We start from the raw sequence: 20,298 nt of genomic DNA, 5'->3' as shown, positions 1-20,298 counted from the left end.
AAGTATAATTTTAGACAAAATAATATTGGGTCGAAGTACATATAGAAATTGATTACAAATTGAAAAGAAATTAATATATAGATGACGATGTAAGGGTCTTAGTTAAATGATTAATGATACCCCATAGATGAGTTTATTATTCATGCCAATCTTTAGCCCAAATGGAAGACATGTCCATCACGGGCTCAGGTATTCTTTTATAAATATCAGGTTCGAGTGTATAACTCAGGCATTCAATAAATTATTTTTCAGCAATACCCTTAGCTGCATCCCCTTATATCCTCAATTTCTGACTTGAACATCGGAGTGGCTACGCCGGGACACCCTCCCAACCCCTTTCTAACGGTCTTCTTCGTGATTTCAGGCTTAGGGCAAATTCGAAGGCTGTAAGCCTGCGTTTATACTAGTGACACTTACTGGAATCGGACCTTAAATCTCCCGTGAGTATCAGTTAACTGATCCATTTTAAAAAAAAAATCACATAAATATAAATTATAATTCAAATAAAACCATGCAGAATAAAAGAGAGTTTATAATTAATTTTTGGCATATTCCTTTTCCTACCCGACAACATCCCGAACTTTCAATAAATTTTCAGAACAATTTGATAAATTTTCCAGAGAGTTAGTGTTCTTTTTGTCGGAATTTTGGGCCAAAATGTGAAAAAACATATAAAAAATAGATTAAAGTTAAAAACGTGTTCAAAAGATAATTTTGTTGAGTTTTTGGCTCGATTGTAATTATGAAACACAAATACCCGTTCATCAGAAATCAAGTCGGGTTATGACCCGTTAATTGAAACACAAAAAAATATTTATTTTATTTTTTCGAGTTCTATATAAACGAGCACCATCCCCTGTTACCAGAATCGAAACCCTCGTCTCCCTCAAATTTCTGACCCACAGAAATATAATTTTATCTGAAGATATAATACGGAAAAATCTGTCCAAGATATCGCCCAGGCGATTTGTGTTTGGTACGTATTCATCTCTGTTTACATGTTTTGTGATTTACTTCTTTAATATACGATTTCAGTCAAGGGTGGATAGATGGATCCGCATTAGATGCTTTGCAGTTGTTTCATCGATCTAGGAAAAGTTATTTGAATTTTTTTGTAGAATTCAGTTAAATTAGTTTGAACAGAACTGTTGTTGGGGGGGTCTTTTTATTTGCTTGTTCTTAAGATAGTTAAGATGGTAAAAGTTCGTCTGTTTTGGGTAAGACGATGTTGTTGGAAGGATTTATGAACTCTTAAAAGTCTTCGGGAAATGTTATATGTCAATCCATTTTGAATAATTGGGTTAATCATGTTTGTTTTTTTCCCCCTGATCAATATTCTTCAATCAGCTGTAGGTGTAATGTTGTATTTACAATGCTTCCGAAGCAATGAGTGACACGCAAGCAATGAAATTTATTCGGAATTGTTCTCGGATGGCAGTCCATGATTATGTTATATATGTGGAAATAAGGTGGAACAGTGGAATTTGATAAAAGCATAAACCATGGCCCAGCAGTCGTCCCGGCTGCATCGTCTGCTTACTTTACTGGACGGTATCCTCGATGCATTTTAATGTGTGATTTATGGTATTTAACTGTTGCATGCACATGTCTGTCTTGTATTCGTGCTTCTTATTTGCGAGTTTAATTGTGTGGATAGTTTATGTTGAAATTTGAAATATCTTCCCAACTTGAGTTGTTCTCAACATCATTGCTGTGTGTACTTTTATGCTATCTTTCACTGGAGTCTGAAAATCTAAAAAATTCACGCTTTTATTTTTCTTGTTATTACAAGATAAAATTTTGTCCAACTGTTCTCTTTCAGGTTGTGTTTGATATACAGATTTAATTCAATTATCTCTTAAGATACAGGGATATCAGTCCTTTTTTTTTAATACCTTTTTTCGCAAAATTAGTGCCGACTTTGTCTGTTTCTCTTTAACAAATGCTAAGCTGGTTCAACCCAAGCGACAAGGTTTTCAGCAGCAAGGCAAATAGGGGAAATCGCCAAATCACATCCTCAGGACCTTATTGCCCTCTTGAACAAGGTATGGTTTTGTTGCCTAGGTTTTTAGTTTTCTAAACGATTGCCTTTCTATTGGTTAAACTTGATTAATGTCATAACCACACGTTTACCTTGAGAATGTCTGTAATTCTCTCTTCATTGTGATGCTACTGGGATTTTATGTGCTGTCACATGGATACTTTGGCACAAAGTTCTTTTTTTTTGGACGGGCTTGGACTATTCAGCAAACTTCTTGTTGACTTTTTATTAAGTTGGATTAGTTGCATCTAGAACCCACTATATACTTCTTTCTTTAATGAATTCCAACAGAAAGTTAGAAATTATAACTCTGTTTTAAGTGGAAGTTGATTAATTTTATCTAATGGAACTTAATGATTCAAGAGAATAATAGATTACTTACGCTACATGTATAAAATTAATAGTTTTAATCCCTGTTGGTTAATGTTGTTCACATATTGTTAAATCCTTTTGTTTATGAAGCCAAAGTTTGCTAGTTAATTTCAATTACAATATGTATATCTAAATGCCAGTGCTCTAGGAATTGGTACCTTGTTTGATTTTATAAAGAGAATTTGTATGGTGAGATCTGATTTCTACCTTGTTTCTTTGTATGGCATGCCCATGTTATTCATTTGTTTGTTTGGATACATGATCTTTTCTTTTGTATTTTAATATTTGTCACTGAAGTTCCGTGTACTCCTGAATTGTAGCAGGAGTAGTGCATTTCATTTTACGCTTGGAGTCTCACTCTTCAATTAGTTGTGCAGGTGTCTCAATATTTACATAGTAAAAAGTGGGACACAAGAGTTGCTGCAGCTCGTGCTGTGGGGGCCATTGCAGAAAATGTCAAACATACATCTTTGAGTGAAATCTCTAGTTGCCTTGAGGAGAAATTGTTAGAAGCTGGTATTCCTGCTACCTTTGATGAAGTGGTGATTTGGCCCAGTTACCATTCTAAAATTGTTGCTGGCACTTCTTTTAGAAGGTTTTTCATTCTCTTCGATATTTATTATATATTATATAATATTTTCTTCTAATTGTCATAAAGCCCGAGCTATAATAATTACTTGTTTTGTTATTAAGAAACACCATCTCATCACAATGTTTTGTGAAATGTAAATTTCTTCCATGTAATTACCATTTGCAGTTTCGATCTGGATAAAGTGTTGGAGTTTGGGGCTCTGTTGGCATCCGGTGGTCAGGTGCTTTCCCTCGTTACCCATATTCTTGTTGTAAACTGAAAATCTGTGTGTTCGCAAATTGTTTATATCGTTTGTTTGTTCATTTGTGAGGTAGCTGTCTGGAGCTTCCAATCTGAGATTTTAGAAGCAAAGTTTTTATTTCTCTTATGTCATTAATATATATCTTATAAATAATTGGATGATAGTAAGCATGTTGCACCAGATATTGATTTTTCAACAACATAATTTCAGGAGTATGATATTGGAAATGACAAATGCAAGAATCATAGGGAACGATTGAGACTACAGAAACAAAACCTTCGGCGTCGATTAGGTCAGTGTTATTTTCTTGTATCAGTTTTATTGAGTACAAAGTGTCTCGATCAAGCAGTAACTTTTGGAACATATTGTTTTCTAAACACATGTATTAAGGTACCTGACGCATTACAATACTGCCTTGTTTCAAGAGTTCTCTTTTCAACAGAAAATTGTTTACTCTATAATTTTTTGTTGAGATTTCTTCCGTACGTTTTTGACCTTGTGGATTGGAAGTTCCATTAAACCTTGTGGATTGTTGAACTCTGCTAGGAGAGCAACAAATGTTGTTCCTAGGGTTGGAATCTCATTTTGAAAAGGGGCAGTGGCTCGTGTGTTCCTTCCTTTTGCAGAAGATTTCCCTATGTGATGTACCGATGATTTGATTTTTCTGTGTAAAGTAGATCTGACTGATCTCTAGTTGTATTATTTTATTCTTGTTTGATCGTTGTATCCTCCCAAAAAGATTTCATTGTCTGCTTTGATTTGCTAAAGCAAGCCAAATTATTTTGCTCTTTTTGGCAGAATACTTTTCCCTTCTCTTAGCGACCCTCTTGTTTGATCGTTGTATCCTCCCAAAAAGATTTCATTGTCTGCTTTGATTTGCTAAAGCAAGCCAAATTATTTTGCTCTTTTTGGCAGAATATTTTTCCCTTCTCTTAGCGACCCTCTTCAATGGATTCTTTTGCTGTTCAATCTCTTATATGGATTCTAATTCTTTACCAGATGGCTTACAATTGAAAGTGAAACTTTGAGTATGCTCTGTTTTCACTCACTTTCGGTTAAGATCTTTGGGCAAGTGGAATAACAATCTTTGATATTTGTCTTTCCATTTTTTGGTATGGTCTAATATTTAACTGCAATAGTTTAGTTTATCTATCATTATCGATGATCCATAAAGATTTTTCAAGAATTGAAACAGATGATTTATTGCCCTAAAGTTTTTTATGAATAAAATTGATGTGTTGCTTGTTTGGTGGATGTTGGATCGGTTGAAATTGGGGTACCCAAAGCATCCAAAGATTACCTTCTAATTTTGTGTCAAAGACGCTGTCCACGAAGTGTAAAACCTTTCTTTTGCTGTATAAAATTGCTGGAAAACCAAGTACTGTAAAGTGATTGCTTGAACGCCATGGTGAATACGAGAACAATTAAATTCTGTACTATGTTTTAATTTTTTATCCTTATTGTAGCGAGTATATGGCTTTACCTGATAAATATGAAATGTGTTATATATCAAATGTATGTAAATTGTTTTTACCAGTTTTTGTTTTGTTTTTTTTTATCATAAGTTACTTATGGATGTTGAATTTTATTTATAGTTTGGATATCCAAAGATCAGAAAGCAAGAAAAGAATACAAAACACAGAAAATTGTATGAACATCAATTATCATTTCATTTGCAGGTTTAGATGTGTGTGAGCAGTTCATGGATGTCAGTGATATGATAAGAGATGAGGACCTTGTTTTGCACAAGTTTAACTACCCTGCAAATGGAATGGCTTCCCACTATTATGCGTCACAACCTCTGCGTAATATTAACAAACTTGTGACGAGTATGGTGCCCACCTCAAGATCTAGGAGGCCCAGTGCCAGGGAGCTGAATCTCTTAAAACGTAAAGCAAAAAATAATTCAAAAGACCAATCCAAAGGTTGGCCAAAGGATGGGTCCACAGAGGCAACCCAATCAAACGATGCGATGGAACCCAGGACTACTTCCCTAAACTCGTCGGCTGCTCAAAAGGTGAATGAAGAACGTCTCAGTTTTTTTACCAATATTATTAGCAACAAGGTTATTAATTTCCATCATATTCTTTCTCAATCCTCATATTTTGTTCAATCTGAAAATTTAGGTGTCATTTACATGTCTCAAAATTTGATGCTTGATGCTGCTTCTGATTTTAAAATGTGTACCCACTTCGACAATGTTATTTTCTTGGCATTTGTGGTTAATACCCTATGTAATGTATGCATGTTTTATTTGAGCATCGTTCTGTTGACGCGTTTCTTTGTCTCCAAAGTCCTTTGATTCTTCATACTTTCTTGCTTGATGACATTGAAGAAAGTTTCCCTGTTATTTCAATGTAGACTCTCTGGTTGCATTGTGAGCTCTTGACTCAAATCATTTCTTTAATTCCCATTCCATACTAAGCTCACATTTGAAGTTTTGGTTGAAGCCTGAAATTGAGTTAGGGTGCCTGTCTATTCTGATAAATTTAGAAAAATAAAGTCCTATGGTTCTGAAACAAAGGAATGGAATTCTCTCTCTATCAGACACCCTTACAGCTCCAAAATTCTAATTTGCTAATAGAAATATTGGGAGCAGTCTCACACTCTTTAACCAACCAATTTAGAAGACATGATTCAGGCTATGTCTAAGGGAGAGAATATGAATCTGTCAGCATACATGCATGTAAGCAACCCTTATACCGTCCAGAGTAGGTTTAACTTATTCCAAACCGTAGTTGTCAAAAGCGCAAGGCGCATTAAAGCGCTCAGGTCTCCTGGGGCTAAAAAGTGTAAAGTGAAACATATGCTTTATTTTCATAAAATATTCTACAAAGATAAAAATAAAATCAATTTATTTTAAAAAATATGAAACATTAGATATCAAATATTAAATCATCATTTTCATCTTCCAAGTATCAAATATTAGAATGTGAGGGCAAAAGGCGAAGGAGTGTGGGGGCAAAGGCAAGATATTAGGGTATCCCTTGCTCTATTTTTTAGTAAAAAGAAGTGAAATCGAACTTTTAGTGAGCGATTTCTCATCATTCATATATTTTATTTTAAAAAACTGTTTTTTTGGAAAGCACAGACACACACAAAAAAAGCGCACAAAAGCGCACGCTTCATGGAAGCCGTGCTTTTTGGAGCGCATTGAAGCACATGCTGTGTGCTTTGCGCTGAAGCGCACACTTTTTGCGCTTTTGACAACTGTGTTCCAAAATTTTGTATTTACCAATATTAATATGAATTATATGTTTTTAAGTGGACTGCTTCTTCAAACAAAAGCAGATTTGACTGTTCAAACAGAAAATGCAATATCTTAAATCATGTAACCATAATCTTGAACCGGTTTATATAATAATTGAAATGGAAGTTATGATAGTTGTTTGCCTAAAAGTGATGGCAATGAGCATAAAGCATTCATCATTCTTCTGTATCTGAATGAATGATATATCCCAGCCAGAGTTTTTGTCCCTCTGATTTCCTAACATTTTTGATGCAAGTCTATATGCTTCCTTCTGGACCTAGAGCCTGTTGATTTGATTGTATGCTTTTTCTCTCTCTTTTTTCCATTTAGTTCTTTGCCATTGTTGTTAAGGGAACCAGGATTTTTCTAGTATAGAAATCCCTGGCATCTTGTGCAAGCCATATCCGTCACAATACTTTGTCATTATAATTGCGTATTTTTCCTCCTCTGTGCATGTTATGCCAAGCCTCTTCCTCTTCCTTCAATATCTCCCATCTTCTATTGACCTCGTAAGACTTTCTCTGGAGGACTACTAAGTGCAATCAACTGAAGAAGTTTTTGATGCAGTTACTTACAGAAACCATTTCCGATGATGACAATATCGAAAATGATGGAGATGGGGGCTGGCCTTTTCAAAGTTTTGTTGAACAACTCCTCATTGATATCTTCGACCCTGGTTAGTAATTACTTTTTGGAGCTTCTGATCACGATAGTGATAAATTACACGTTTTCTGATTTTGTTACCAGTTTGGGAAGTTCGCCATGGCAGTATCATGGCTCTTAGAGAGATATTGACCTATCAAGGAGCTTGTGCGGGAATCCTTCTGCCTGAGTTCAGCTCTGCAGGTTCATCAGGATTTAATTTGGAAGATGTGAGAAGAGAGAGGGAAACAAAATTTGATTTGCAAGTCTCAGTTGATGATTCAGAGCCAGTTTTGAAGAGACCAAAGTTGGAGGACGTTTCTAGTTCTGTGTTTGAATCCACTGATGGAGATCTAAATGCTTGTTCAAAAGTTGAAGGTGATGGAGGAGATGCTTTTCCCATATGTGCAAATGGAGAAACTGATTGCGGTTTTGTGAAGGGGGAACCACAATCTGGTATTGACAGCACATGCCATTGTGTATTAGATGTTAAGGAGACGAATGATTATTCCGAAGATAAGAAATTGACGGAGAAGATGACAACAATAAAAAAGATACCTCAAAACTCCGAATTGATGAACTTGATTATGGAGGGTAGGACTTCTTGGCTGAGAAATTGTGAATTTCTACAAGATTGTGCAATTCGCTTCTTGTGTGTCTTGTCCCTGGATAGGTATGATTTGTTTAGTAAATGCTCACTACTTCTATTTGAGTGGTTGGTGGTGAAGTTAACAGAAAAGTTCAACTACGAGGAGAAAAGGAACTTAATGACTCAAGCATGAAAGATATTAACTTGCTATAGCAGATACTTGCATGTTATTGCAGAAATACTTTGGTTTTCCTTTATCATGTATCAATATTCTTCAATGGGCTGTCATCCTAAACTTAATGTATTAATTTGTTTATATAATAACAAGTGGAAGAGTTGTCTTTGGAAATATAAACCTTGAAACGAAGATTGAATTTATTGGGAACTTGTTCGATGTCATTTTTTTAATGTACAGATTTGGAGATTACATCTCTGATCAAGTTGTGGCACCGGTGAGGGAAACCTGTGCTCAAGCCTTAGGCGCTGTGCTCAAGTACATGCATCCAACATTAGTACAAGAGACGCTGAATATTTTGTTGCAAATGCAGGTAAACATAGAGTAAAGAATGTTTATTTGAACATTTTTTGTGAGACTCTCTTTTTCTTTATGCAACATTGTTTTAATTAGCCATCACATTTTCAGCGTAGATCAGAGTGGGAGATTCGCCATGGGAGTCTTTTGGGTACTAAATATCTAGTTGCTGTGCGACAGGTATATAGTTGTGCTATATGACGCTGTTATTGGAATGCATTTTTCCTTCTGATTTTCTTGGCATGGTTCTTTTGGTAATTGCTCCGCAAATTTGATCTTAATATTTTGTTTTATCGGTTCAGAATGACAGTTTTAATGTTTTTTGATGGTCTTGATTTGGATCCATGTAAGAACCTCGTACTGTTGACACAAAGGTCATGTGAATGTGAAGAGATATACTTCACCAAACCTTTTGCAGTCAAATAAAAATAAACTTCTGATTCCAATAGAATGTTGTTTTAGAAATCTGGAGTCATTTGCCTTGACCAACGGTGATACGACATATGTGTTTATTATGTGTTACCACAAATTTGCTGGGTAGAAGCAGAAACTGAACAGGAATTTTTGTCATATTAGATAACTTGATTGCTTAGTGCACTCTTTGTGATATAGAATGTGTTTGAGAGAGATTTACTGATGTTGTTAGGTAACTAAAATGTGAGATGTCATCACATGTCCTTTTTGGGAAGTCTTTGACATATACAATGCCAAAATGATCTCAATTTCAATGGCTGTGGTATTAGCAATTACTTGAGAATCGTGGATTTTGGGAGGAGCACGAGATTTCAAAAAATCAGGTATGGGGGAATATTAAGTGACGAATTGAAGCTTGGTACTATAAGATAAAGACCTTAAGAAACCCCATTTGGTTCTTTTCTGATTTGGATGCCAACTTGTATTGAACTAAGTCATAGTTTGCGTGCTTTGTACCCGTAACTGAAAACACGAGTGTCAAGTCAAGTACCTAAAGATTGTACCAGATGATGTGTAGTCCACCTTCTGGTTGTACTATTGTAGATTTTCTTAATTAAGTTGTTTCTTAAAAAAAATGTGAATACCAGCCTATACATGGTAGATGTCCCGATAATAAAATGAGCAAGAGAGTAATAAAATGTAGGTCCTTTATTCTTGTTTTTAGATATTAATTTATGCGACAACTTTATTAGACAATCTGCACCACTAAATCTTTTCCTCCAAGGAATAGAATGTAGCCTCTCTGTTCTTGTTCTTAGATGTTATGTGATATTCATGGTTGGAAGAATTTTGTGTTGTGGAAAATCTTGAGACGGAGAATTCAACAAGAAAATCATTCTGTTGCATTTGAAATGGAGTTGATAATCCGTCTTAAACCATGATTTTCATTCTCCTGGTCAAAATCTCGAGCTAGCCAGAAATTATTCAGAATTGTTTTAATGGGCTGATGCTACTATTTTGTATTACATTTTTGTGTAGTCCTTTCCTTCATCTGTACATCATATATTTTTTTATGGATTTTGTTTCTTATAAATTAAAAAGTGCATCATTTTTTTTTGTGTTGTACTGTTGCGTACCTAATTTTTTTTGAGCTTCTTTTTTCTTTTCTGTCCAGCTGTAAGTTTCTATCTATTCCTCGATAGATTACTTGAGCTGATCTCTTTGTACATTTTGTCCATGCATTTATAATTTTGTCAGTTTTGTTGCTTTGACGATGGCTAATATTCTCCCTATGACTCTAGGAAATGCTCCATGATCTGCTTGGCCCTGTTCTTCCTGCTTGTAAAACTGGTCTTGAGGATCCTGATGATGATGTACGAGCCGTTGCTGCAGAAGCTTTATTACCGACATCAGCTGCTATTGTTTCTCTCAAGGGTCCAATATTGCATTCTATTGTTATGCTGCTCTGGGACATTTTGCTTAACCTGGATGATTTAAGCCCCTCAACCAGCAGGTACTGTGTTGATTTTATTGTTGTCTGAGGTTCTTCTTGCTGGTACATCTGCTACTTTTTGGTATTCCTTTTTGATCTCTTTTTGCTATATTGCAAATGGTGTTTGAAAGTTCATTTTTTCTCACACTGTTTTTCATTCATCATTAGTTAAATGCCACAATATATTGTCTGTTTAAACCTCTCTTCTGTCGTATGATGCTCCTCCATTTTTTACGAGACATTGTTCGGTTGATATGATTTTGTTTGACAGCTTTGTCAACCATGGCACTCCACTTTTTCTAGAACATTCTAGACCTTCATATGGATACAATTCGACCATAAAATCGTTAACTATCATTTCAGGGCTCGTTAAATTTATGAATCTATTTTTGTGGAATTTTTCGTCACATCTGTTCTTACTCAGGTTAATTAGCCTTTCAAAACTCACTGTTTTCGCTACAGTTTTTATTTAACCGCTAGTCCATTCTTTTCTACATTCATTATATTGTTCAATTTGAGGTTTGTGTGCTATGAAATATAACTAGGCCTTTCTAAACTCATTAGTGCATGCGATTAATTTACTGGCTGGTAGGTCCTACCATACTGTCTTTTAATCCTCTGTTGTATTTTTCATTCTTGATTTTATTTAACAAGAAAAGTACAGTTTTACAGATGAAAAATAAAGATTTAAAAGTCAATATTTAATGAATACGTACGACATAAATTTTAACATGCTGTTATCTATTGTGGGGACTTGGGGTTCAAATGATTGCTGCATTTTTTAACAGTAAGCAGTTTGTACTGTGATGGATTTTGCATTTTTGTATTGAAGTCATGGTATGAGACTAGTTTTCAGTTTTTTATTTTATTGATGCTAGAATGTCATTTGTGCTGTTAAAAATCATCTTCTTGCAAACTTCAGTTTACAATTAGTTTGTAATCAATTATCAACTGTGCAATGGTGGATATCTCGATTTTGTTACTTTGCTGGCCAAGTTGTTGCTTGATTGTGAAAGCCATTTATGAGTTCTGATTTTTTTGTTTTTATTAAATATTATTGTAAGTACATGCTTAAATGGAGGTTTTTAAAACGTTCCTAATACTGTATACTGCTTTTGCAGTGTAATGAATCTATTAGCAGAAATTTATTCCCAGGAGCAGATGATTCCGAATACTTTTAGTATGTCGGGTTCCAGGGAGAAGCTGGAACTTGACCTTAATGAAAGCAGTCACACGGATGGTCATGACGAAGGGACGAGTTCTCTAGAAAACCCTTATATGCTGTCAACGTTGGCACCACGGTTATGGCCGTTTATGAGACATAGTATAACGTCAGTTCGCTTGTCTGCAATCCGCACCTTGGTAGTTTATATTCTTATATTGACCTTTCATGTTCGTAACATTTTTGTCACTCTTTTTCTTTTTTCCTGCAACCTTGAATGATTTTTTTCAAAATCATTGCATTCTTCAGGATTTGAAATAGCTTGCTTATATCAGAAAAAACAGTGAATGCTGCTTTTATTTGCTTAAATTGGTTAGAAATTGAACTATGTACGGCATGTAGAAATTGAACTATGTATGATGTGCAGGAACGTTTGCTTGAAGCTGGTCATAGGAGGAGCATCACTGATGAAGCTAGCTCATTTTGGCCTTCTTTTATCGTTGGTGACACTCTAAGGATAGTGTTCCAGAATTTACTGCTCGAATCGAACGAGGAGATTCTGCAATGCTCAGAGAGAGTTTGGAATCTCCTAGTCCGTGTATGCAACTTGCTCCGTAATCTGTGTTACTGATACTTGCCATTTCATCATTTTTCTGTCAGCCATTAATTTTATGACAGCTGTCAAAACACTCGATCTTGATAGTTTCTCAATCTGTTGTTGACCCAAAGAATCTAGAAAATCGGTAATTTACAAACACAAAGGAAGTTTAGGCAGGTTTTTACTTTTTAAGTCTGGCAGTGATCGTTTTCACGTGAATCAAGCTTGATTTTAAGCACCTTGATCTTGCTCATTTAATATGATTAATTCTATTGTAAAAAGCGTTGAGTCAGTAGTCCTGAATTTCATCCTAATTGTTTAATGTTTTGATTGCCCTCCCGCCCTTAATTAGCAGTTGTATAATTCTTTTTATAAAATTAATTTTGGCAGTGTAGATACTCAATTAAGCTTTATGTTGTGCATCATTGTCATATATTTAAGAATTAAGAATCATGGAACTGTTTTAATCTATTCATTCCTGGCTTTCCGGCTTCACTACTAACACAGTTCTTCAACTGGTTAGTGCCTGATGGAAGATTTAGAAAATGCTGCAAAATTGTACTTTTCTTCGTGGGTAGAGCTGGCAACAACTCCATATGGATCTCCACTGGATGCTTCCAAGATGTTTTGGCCTGTTGCCCTGCCTCGTAAAAGTCGTTTCAAAGCTGCAGCTAAAATTAAAACAGTTAAGCTTGAAAACGAAAATCACAAAAATAAATCCTCAGAATCCATGGAAACCACGTCAGCAGAGCCAAATGGAGATGCTCTAGCAAGTTCATCAAAAATTATTGTCGGTGCTGATTTGGACATCTCAGTAACTTGTACAAGAGTTGTTACAGCAACCGCTTTAGGAGTTATGGCTTCCAAGTTAAGTGTTGCATCTGTGCAGTATGTGGTTGATCCATTGTGGAAGGGATTGACTTCTTTATCTGGAGTTCAGCGGCAGGTTGATTCTTTTCTGACAAATTCATTGATTGTATATCATTGACTTTCTAGTTTAACATAATCTTGGGGTAATTCTTGGGAAAAAGTGTTTCAACCTTTTAGGCTGCTGATTACTTTGTTTCTTTGTTGATTGTGTCAGGTGGTTTCAATGGTTCTTATATCCTGGTTTAAAGAACTGAAAGGCCTTTTGAAGTCGGATGAGGTTTTTGCTGGCATTTCAAATAATTTTCGGCACTGTTTATTAGATTTATTAGTTTGCAGTAACCCTGCTTTTCCTACAAAGGATTCTCTTCTACCTTATGCCGAACTCTCTAGATTATGTGGTAAGATGCGGAATGAGGCCAGTCAGTTGTATTACGCTACAGAGTCATCTGGCTTGTTCAGTGATCTTCTGTCAGGTACCAAGGTGGACCTTGAGATTATGACTGTTGATGATGCAGTGAATTTTGCATCGCAGCTCCCATTTGTGAGCAATATAAACACCGGACTGGAATCTGATGGAAAGAATTTATTTGAGGAGTTAGAGTCTCTAAAGCAAAATCTTTTGACAACTGCCGGATATCTGAAATGTGTTCAGGTCTGTCAAAATATCTACTCTCTTTATCTGAAAGAACACATGCTCTGGTTTTGCGTAGGTCACTGGCCATGGAAGAGATATTCTAATATTTCAATCTCTGCTTTTTGAGTGGTTGCAGAATAATTTGCATCTTACTGTCTCGGCTTTACTAGCCGCTGCATTTGTATGGATGTCAGAGCTTCCTGCAAAACTCAATCCGGTTATCTTGCCTATAATGGCTTCTGTCAAACGAGAACAGGTAATATAAAAGTTGCGGTGTATCTTTATTGGGGAACACCAAACTTTGACTAAAATAGTGTTTTATTTTAAGGAGGAAATTCTGCAAAAAAAGGCTGCTGAATCACTGGCAGAACTCATCCATCAGTGTATTGAACGCAAACCGTGTCCCAATGACAAGCTAATCAAGAATCTGTGTACTTTAGCATGTATGGATCCTCGTGAAACACCCCAAGCAGAAGTCATGAGTTCTGTGGAAATAATTGAAGACCAAGATCTTCTGTCCTCTGGAAGCAGTAGCATTCGATCAGAGTCAAGAGTTCAGGTGCTGTCTCCTGGTGAAGACCGATCAAGGCTTGAAGGTTTCATTAGTCGACGAGGATCTGAACTTGCATTGAAATATCTATGCTTGAAATTTGGTGGTTATTTGTTCAACAGACTTCCTAAGATCTGGGATTGCCTTGTTGAGGTCCTTAAGCCTTGTAATATTGAGGGACAGACACTGGAAGATGATAAACTGATTGATCAAGCTATTGATTCCGTTAAAGATCCTCAAATTTTGATAAACAATATCCAAGTAAGCAAGCTGTCAAACTTCACTTGAACAATTGTCATCTTAAACATCATGTTTAGAAAATGAATTAATCTGTATATTTTTTGGGTCTAGGGATTCTAACGGTCGTGTTGAATTGGAACCAAACCGGAATCAGTTAGATTGGTTCTACCTGGGTTGAACTGGTCAGCCTAAAAAAATTGGAATTGGTTACAAGCTGGTAGGAAAATGGGTAGTTCTGAAAAAGGTTAAAAAACTAATGGTTTGGTATCTCTTATGAGGCTCTAAACCCGTTTAAAACCTTAGTGAATGGAGCTGGTTTTATTGACCAGCCCGGTCAAGACGAACCAGTTATTAGACTTTTGAAGCCATAACCAGTTCTACCTGTTTGAATCAGTTCGGTCACTAGCTCTATTACAATTACTCTAGTTTAGAGTTGGTTAAAGGAATCTTTTATTCCCAAAAACAGCTCAAAAAAATTGTGAAAGTAGCAGTTTTTGCAAAGTCTTGTAACTCACGCCTTGAAGGTCTCTTATAGTTTCTGGTCAGTGCCTTTATGTAGGTATTAAGCTGAAATCTTGTGGAACTTAGTTCCTCATTTATTTACCTAGGTTCAATCCTCTTCTTGCCCACTTCACTGGAAGATAGTTCTACTGGTTTACTGTATGATGACGTGAGATTTATTGAACATCTTTTTACTCACATCCTAAGAAGATTTTTGGCTGCCTCCCATCTAATACTTCTACTCTTCTGTGCAGGTGGTTCGTTCTATATCTCCTCTACTGGACGCAAGTCTAAGACCAAAACTTCTCACTCTTCTACCTTGCATTTTCAAATGTGTGCGCCATTCTCATATTGCTGTAAGATTATCTGCATCAAGATGTATCACGGCAATGGCCAAGTCTATGACTTTGGATGTCATGGGTATTATAATTCAGAATGTTATTCCTATGTTAAGTGATGCGTCATTTGTACACGCTAGACAAGGAGCTGGCATGCTTGTTAGTTTGCTTGTTCAGGGGTTGGGTTTGGAACTGGTCCCATATGCTCCATTGTTGGTTGTTCCTCTTTTGAGGTGTATGAGCGACTGCGATCATTCTGTTAGGCAGAGTGTGACGCATAGTTTTGCTGCCCTAGTACCTTTTCTTCCGTTGGCGCGTGGTGTCTCTCTGCCAGATGGCTTGACTGAACGTTTGTCTAGAAATAATGAAGATGCACAATTTCTGGAGCAATTAGTTGACAATTCTCACATTGATGATTACAAGCTCTCCTTTGAACTAAAAGTGTCTTTGAGGAGGTAACATTTTTTTATCTTTTGTTGGCAATTCTCGCGATATCTTTTGAGGTGAACAGTTTTGACTGAAAGGGAGTGCAAGGAAAGCTATTGCCTTTTTCCATCACTAATTTCTACTATTATTTTGTTTTAGTTCGAATTTGAAATTCTACTATTTGGTGTCTAGTTACCGTTATCTCTCTATTAGTTATTTTGAAGGTTGCCTATGCATAAATCCCTATTTTATGGGTATGATGTTATTATCTGCTGGCACAAGTAAATTCAAGTTTTATTATCTTGTCTCACAAATTTGTGGTTCTAATTCAACAGTACATCGAGGTTGTTAATGTGCTTATTTTTGTGGTTTCAGGTATCAACAGGAAGGTATAAACTGGCTAGCTTTTTTAAAGCGGTTTAATCTTCACGGTGTTTTATGTGATGATATGGGTCTTGGTAAGACCCTTCAAGCATCAGCAATTGTGGCATCTGATGTAGCAGAGCACATTGCTGCAAATAATGGCAAGGACTTGGTACCATCTTTGATTATATGCCCATCAACACTTGTTGGACACTGGGTCTATGAGATAGAGAAGTTTATTGATCCTTCTCTGTTAACAACACTTCAATACATTGGTTCTGCTCCTGAGCGCTTGTCTTTGCGAGTGCAATTTGATAAGCATAATGTCATTGTGACATCATATGATGTCGTCCGCAAAGATGTTGATTATCTCAGACAGGTTTACTGGAACTACTGCATCCTGGATGAAGGACATATTATTAAGAACTCGAAATCCAAAGTTACAGTTGCTGTGAAACAGTTGAAGGCTCAGCATCGCCTCATATTGAGTGGAACACCAATCCAGGTTTGTCATGAAGCTCAATTTATAATTACTTTTTAAGTTTGTACTGTTGCTGATTAATCTATATTGGATTGCAGAATAATGTGTTGGATCTGTGGTCTCTATTTGACTTCCTCATGCCGGGGTTTCTTGGAACTGATAGACAGGTATTTTACATTGCTGCTTTCCTTCATTCTTCAAAATTGTCTTTTCTTGCGTTTATGTGTGGCAATATTAAATCTTATATTTCGGTTGGTAGAATGAACAAAGTAGCCCGAAAGCAGAAAAGAGAGGCCTTGTTTCTGGTTTTGAATTTTTTGTTTATTGTTTCTCTGGAAACAAATGCATCCCTACGTGAATATACACACACATATGTGTTCGTTATTTCTGGCGAAATAAAAAAGATAGAAACAGTCAGCTTCCAAGCCTCCAAAGTCTGAAAACAATCCTTGTGTGATATTTTCATTATGTGTTTGTCAATGCTGATATGCTTTTAAATGCTCAATGTACGGTCACTCCACCCCAATGCCGTGCAGCGCTGAAAAATTCCTGAACTGTTTTGAATATTTTGCTGCGTAGCATTTGTCATGTTGTTTTTGACATTTCTGGTGCTAACACTCCGAAGAAAATCTGTGAAGGATTGTTTTATTCGTGCATGAACGTGAAATTGTGAGGAAATCCATGGATTTTATTCTGCTTCCAGCAAAGTTGTGGAAAGTGGAAATGAAATAAAAACTTGAATTCTGTAATAAGAGCATTTTTCCTGATATCTCGTCCAATTCTCCAGCAGTGGTATCTCAAACATAGACACTGACCGACTAAAACTTTCCTTATTTAAGCTGATTGCAATGGTGACTGGAAGTGGTTCTTTTCCGAGTTGTAATTCTATAAATTATTTCTTGCACATATGATACATTATGATGCTAAAAAAAATTTGTTTCTACAGTTTCAAGCTACTTATGGAAAACCCCTTTTAGCTGCCCGTGATCCTAAATGTTCAGCAAAGGATGCGGAAGCAGGTGCCCTTGCCATGGAAGCATTGCACAAGCAGGTTCATGATTTATTAAACCCACTTTTCTGTTCCCGCTATCCGTAATGATTTATTAAACCCACTTTCCTGTTCCCGCTCTCCGTACTTTTTTTCTCTAGTTTCTTTTATGTGCTCTTATATGGAGTTTGCTTGATTAGGTCATGCCCTTCCTCTTACGCCGAACAAAGGATGAAGTATTATCTGATCTGCCAGAGAAGATCATTCAGGACAGATATTGTGATTTAAGTCCTATTCAACTGAAGTTGTATGAACAATTTTCTGGTTCACATGTTAGACAAGAACTTACAAGCATGGTTAAGCTAAATGAAGATGCAGGTGGGGCACCTAAGGCATCTGCTCATGTTTTCCAGGTAAGATGAGAGAGTGGCAACTGGTACCTTTCCATTATATTGTTTTTCCTTTTTTCCCTCATTTCATTTCTTTCAATTTCAGGCACTTCAATACTTGTTAAAAGTCTGTAGTCATCCATTGCTTGTCCTTGGCGAAAGAATTCCAGAGACACTCTTGCCTATGCTGTCAGAACACATTCCTGCCAATGCTGATATCTCTACAGAGCTTCATAAAATAGGACATTCTCCTAAACTTGTCGCTCTTCAGGAGATAATGGAAGAGTGTGGGATAGGTGTAGATGCATCAAATTCTGAGGGCAACATCACTGTTGGCCAGCACAGGGTTCTAATATTTGCTCAGCATAAAGTAATCACACCCCTTTCTCTTTCAGATGATATTTTCTCCATTGTATTGTGTGCTTCCCTTGGTTAATTTTGTCCATTCGTGCAGGCCTTCTTGGACATTATTGAGAAAGACTTGTTTCAGACTCTCATGAAAAAGTGAGTAGGTCCTTGTTGATATTTCTTGTGGGATAAAACTTGAAGTTCTCTTTCCTATTGTGTTTTTCCCTGTAGTCATTTATTTTCCTTGAAAATTCTCGAGAATTGTCCTTCCCAAGTAATTTCTGGGAACGAGCCTTTGTCCCCCTTTCTTTATTGTTATTTAATTGCTTTTTGGCTCAACACAGCATTACATATTTGCGGTTGGATGGATCGGTTCAACCTGAAAAACGCTTTGAAATTGTCAAGGCTTTCAACTCAGACCCAACAATTGATGTTCTACTGCTCACGACCCACGGTACTACTTTGCAATTGATGATTACATAAAAACCACCTGTAAATCTAATGATTGTTATTGCAGTGGGAGGGCTTGGTTTGAACCTGACATCAGCTGATACCCTGGTTTTCATGGAGCATGACTGGAATCCTATGAGAGATCATCAGGTAGGGACCTGTGTGTTCTTTCTCACGGCTTGTTCTTGATTCATTTTCTAAATAACTGTTCTTCAGTTTCGTTGTTAGGAGAAAATATATGTAGAGACCCTAGATCGATGGTAAAAGTTAGTTAATTAAAATCAGTTTACACTATATGTTTGCTCTGAGGCTCGACTAGTGCATATTTATCTGATCCGAAACAATTATGTAACAATCCCATCGTCTTCATGACTTGTGTTTGACTAAATTGTCGGCATGACATTTCCTAATGTTTGATTCTCTGTATATATGGTAAATCATTCCTTTGCCTTAGAAAGGAAATTGGCAGCAATTAGAATGGAAAATAGTATCCTTTCTTAGATGGCTTAATTTTTGTTTTCTTGATTCTTGAATATCTTCATTTCTTGTTATTTAACAACAAAGTCTGCACCTTTCTTTCAATTGAATAAGCATGATTTTGAAAACGTCATCTCCCGACAATAAACTTGCAGGCAATGGACAGAGCACACAGGTTAGGCCAGCGGAAAGTTGTTCATGTCCACCGTCTAATCATGAGAGGCACCATGGAAGAGAAAGTTATGAGCCTCCAAAAGTTCAAAGTTTCAGTGGCAAACGCTGTCATAAATTCAGAGAACTCCAGCATGAAAACGATGAATACAGATCAATTACTTGATCTGTTTACTTCTGCAGAAAGCAAAAAGGTATTTACTGATGCTGTCAGTTGACTCAGTTTTTCTTTGGTTGTTTTTCCATCTTTTCGGATGTTGTTCCAGAGTATGCTGGGAGCAGGAGCCCTCCAAATTAAAAAAAAAAAAATTCAAACATGAAAATTAAGATGATCTAGGTTTAGAACTTTGAAATACGTTTAGTTACTTGTCAACTAAATTAATGGGTGCTCCCCCGAAGCCATATGCCACAAGCTTCTAACCAGTTTAGCCTGTTTCTGTGTTCAATATTTTGTTTTTGTTTTGTTATTCAGGGAGCAAGAATGTCAACATCTTCAAATGGAGTTGACACTGATGCAAAAGTACCCGGTAGGGGCAAGGGACTAAAAGCCATTCTTGGTGGGCTAGAAGATCTTTGGGATCAGTCACAGTACACTGAGGAATACAATCTAAGCCAATTTTTAACAAAACTAAATGGCTGAAGTATGCACAATGTATGTATGTGCTTTCAAGATTTTGGATTTGAGGATGCAACATAATTGCATCATTTTGTAGTGGGTACACGAGCTGCATAGATGTGCAGAACTGTAAATTTTCCATGGTCACAGGCTCACAGCTCCAATTTTCAGGGATAAGCTATTGTCGTCTTTCCCCTGTATTTTCATGTTAGTTCTTTCTATTTTTATCAATTCTTTTCCTGCAATTTAGTGCTTAAAAGAAGCGGTGCAGAATTAGTTCCTGGGGTTTGAGTTGATGCCAATAGCTCATTGAGGGTTAACGAATCTGTAAATTTTGGATACTGTAAATACACACTAAGACATTTTTTCTTTTGGAATTGGAATCATATTGCCGCAAGATAAGTTATCTTCTCAACTTGTGATATTTTGTATGTTATGTCCTTTGTGTTTTAATTTCGTCTGAATTGTTTTAAAATTGAAATACAATAACATATACCCATATATTCAAATTTAATCATTTTAATTACGATG

General features: G+C 36.3%; 1 protein-coding gene across 4 annotated transcripts; it reads left to right on the top strand.

Moving 5' to 3' along the window:
- The first annotated feature begins 849 nt into the window (after positions 1-849).
- On the top strand, positions 850-19,895 carry LOC142555575 (TATA-binding protein-associated factor BTAF1-like). 4 transcript variants are annotated; one of them, XM_075666501.1, is made up of 29 exons: positions 850-976; positions 1,354-1,551; positions 1,951-2,045; positions 2,791-3,008; positions 3,171-3,225; positions 3,457-3,538; positions 4,926-5,263; positions 7,064-7,172; positions 7,244-7,811; positions 8,143-8,275; positions 8,371-8,439; positions 9,975-10,186; positions 11,287-11,527; positions 11,755-11,925; positions 12,449-12,871; positions 13,010-13,447; positions 13,566-13,685; positions 13,758-14,240; positions 14,975-15,513; positions 15,860-16,352; positions 16,427-16,495; positions 17,275-17,379; positions 17,517-17,729; positions 17,812-18,075; positions 18,160-18,209; positions 18,398-18,507; positions 18,571-18,653; positions 19,136-19,345; positions 19,624-19,895. In XM_075666501.1, the coding sequence occupies exons 2-29, from the start codon at positions 1,503-1,505 to the stop codon at positions 19,789-19,791; spliced, it is 6,108 nt and encodes a 2,035-aa protein (XP_075522616.1). In that variant the 5' UTR covers positions 850-976; positions 1,354-1,502; the 3' UTR covers positions 19,792-19,895. The 4 variants fall into 4 exon arrangements, with proteins under 4 accessions (XP_075522616.1, XP_075522618.1, XP_075522617.1 ...); XM_075666503.1 differs by having other exon boundaries at positions 856-971; XM_075666502.1 differs by having other exon boundaries at positions 856-976; positions 1,348-1,551.
- Positions 19,896-20,298: the final 403 nt, after the last annotated feature.

Source organism: Primulina tabacum, chromosome 9 (genome assembly GCF_025594145.1).
Source record: "Primulina tabacum isolate GXHZ01 chromosome 9, ASM2559414v2, whole genome shotgun sequence".
In the NCBI taxonomy this organism is placed as follows: Eukaryota; Viridiplantae; Streptophyta; class Magnoliopsida; order Lamiales; family Gesneriaceae; genus Primulina; species Primulina tabacum.
This window is presented reverse-complemented; position numbering and strand designations above follow the sequence as displayed.

Coding starts and splice junctions, on each gene's coding strand:
- LOC142555575 (XM_075666501.1), top strand. CDS start 1,503: ATGGCCCAGCAGTCGTCCCGGCTGCATCGTCTGCTTACTTTACTGGAC. Junction 11,528..11,754: donor TGTCTGCAATCCGCACCTTG/GTAGTTTATATT, acceptor TATGATGTGCAG/GAACGTTTGCTTGAAGCTGG. Junction 16,353..16,426: donor TGAGTGGAACACCAATCCAG/GTTTGTCATGAA, acceptor ATTGGATTGCAG/AATAATGTGTTGGATCTGTG.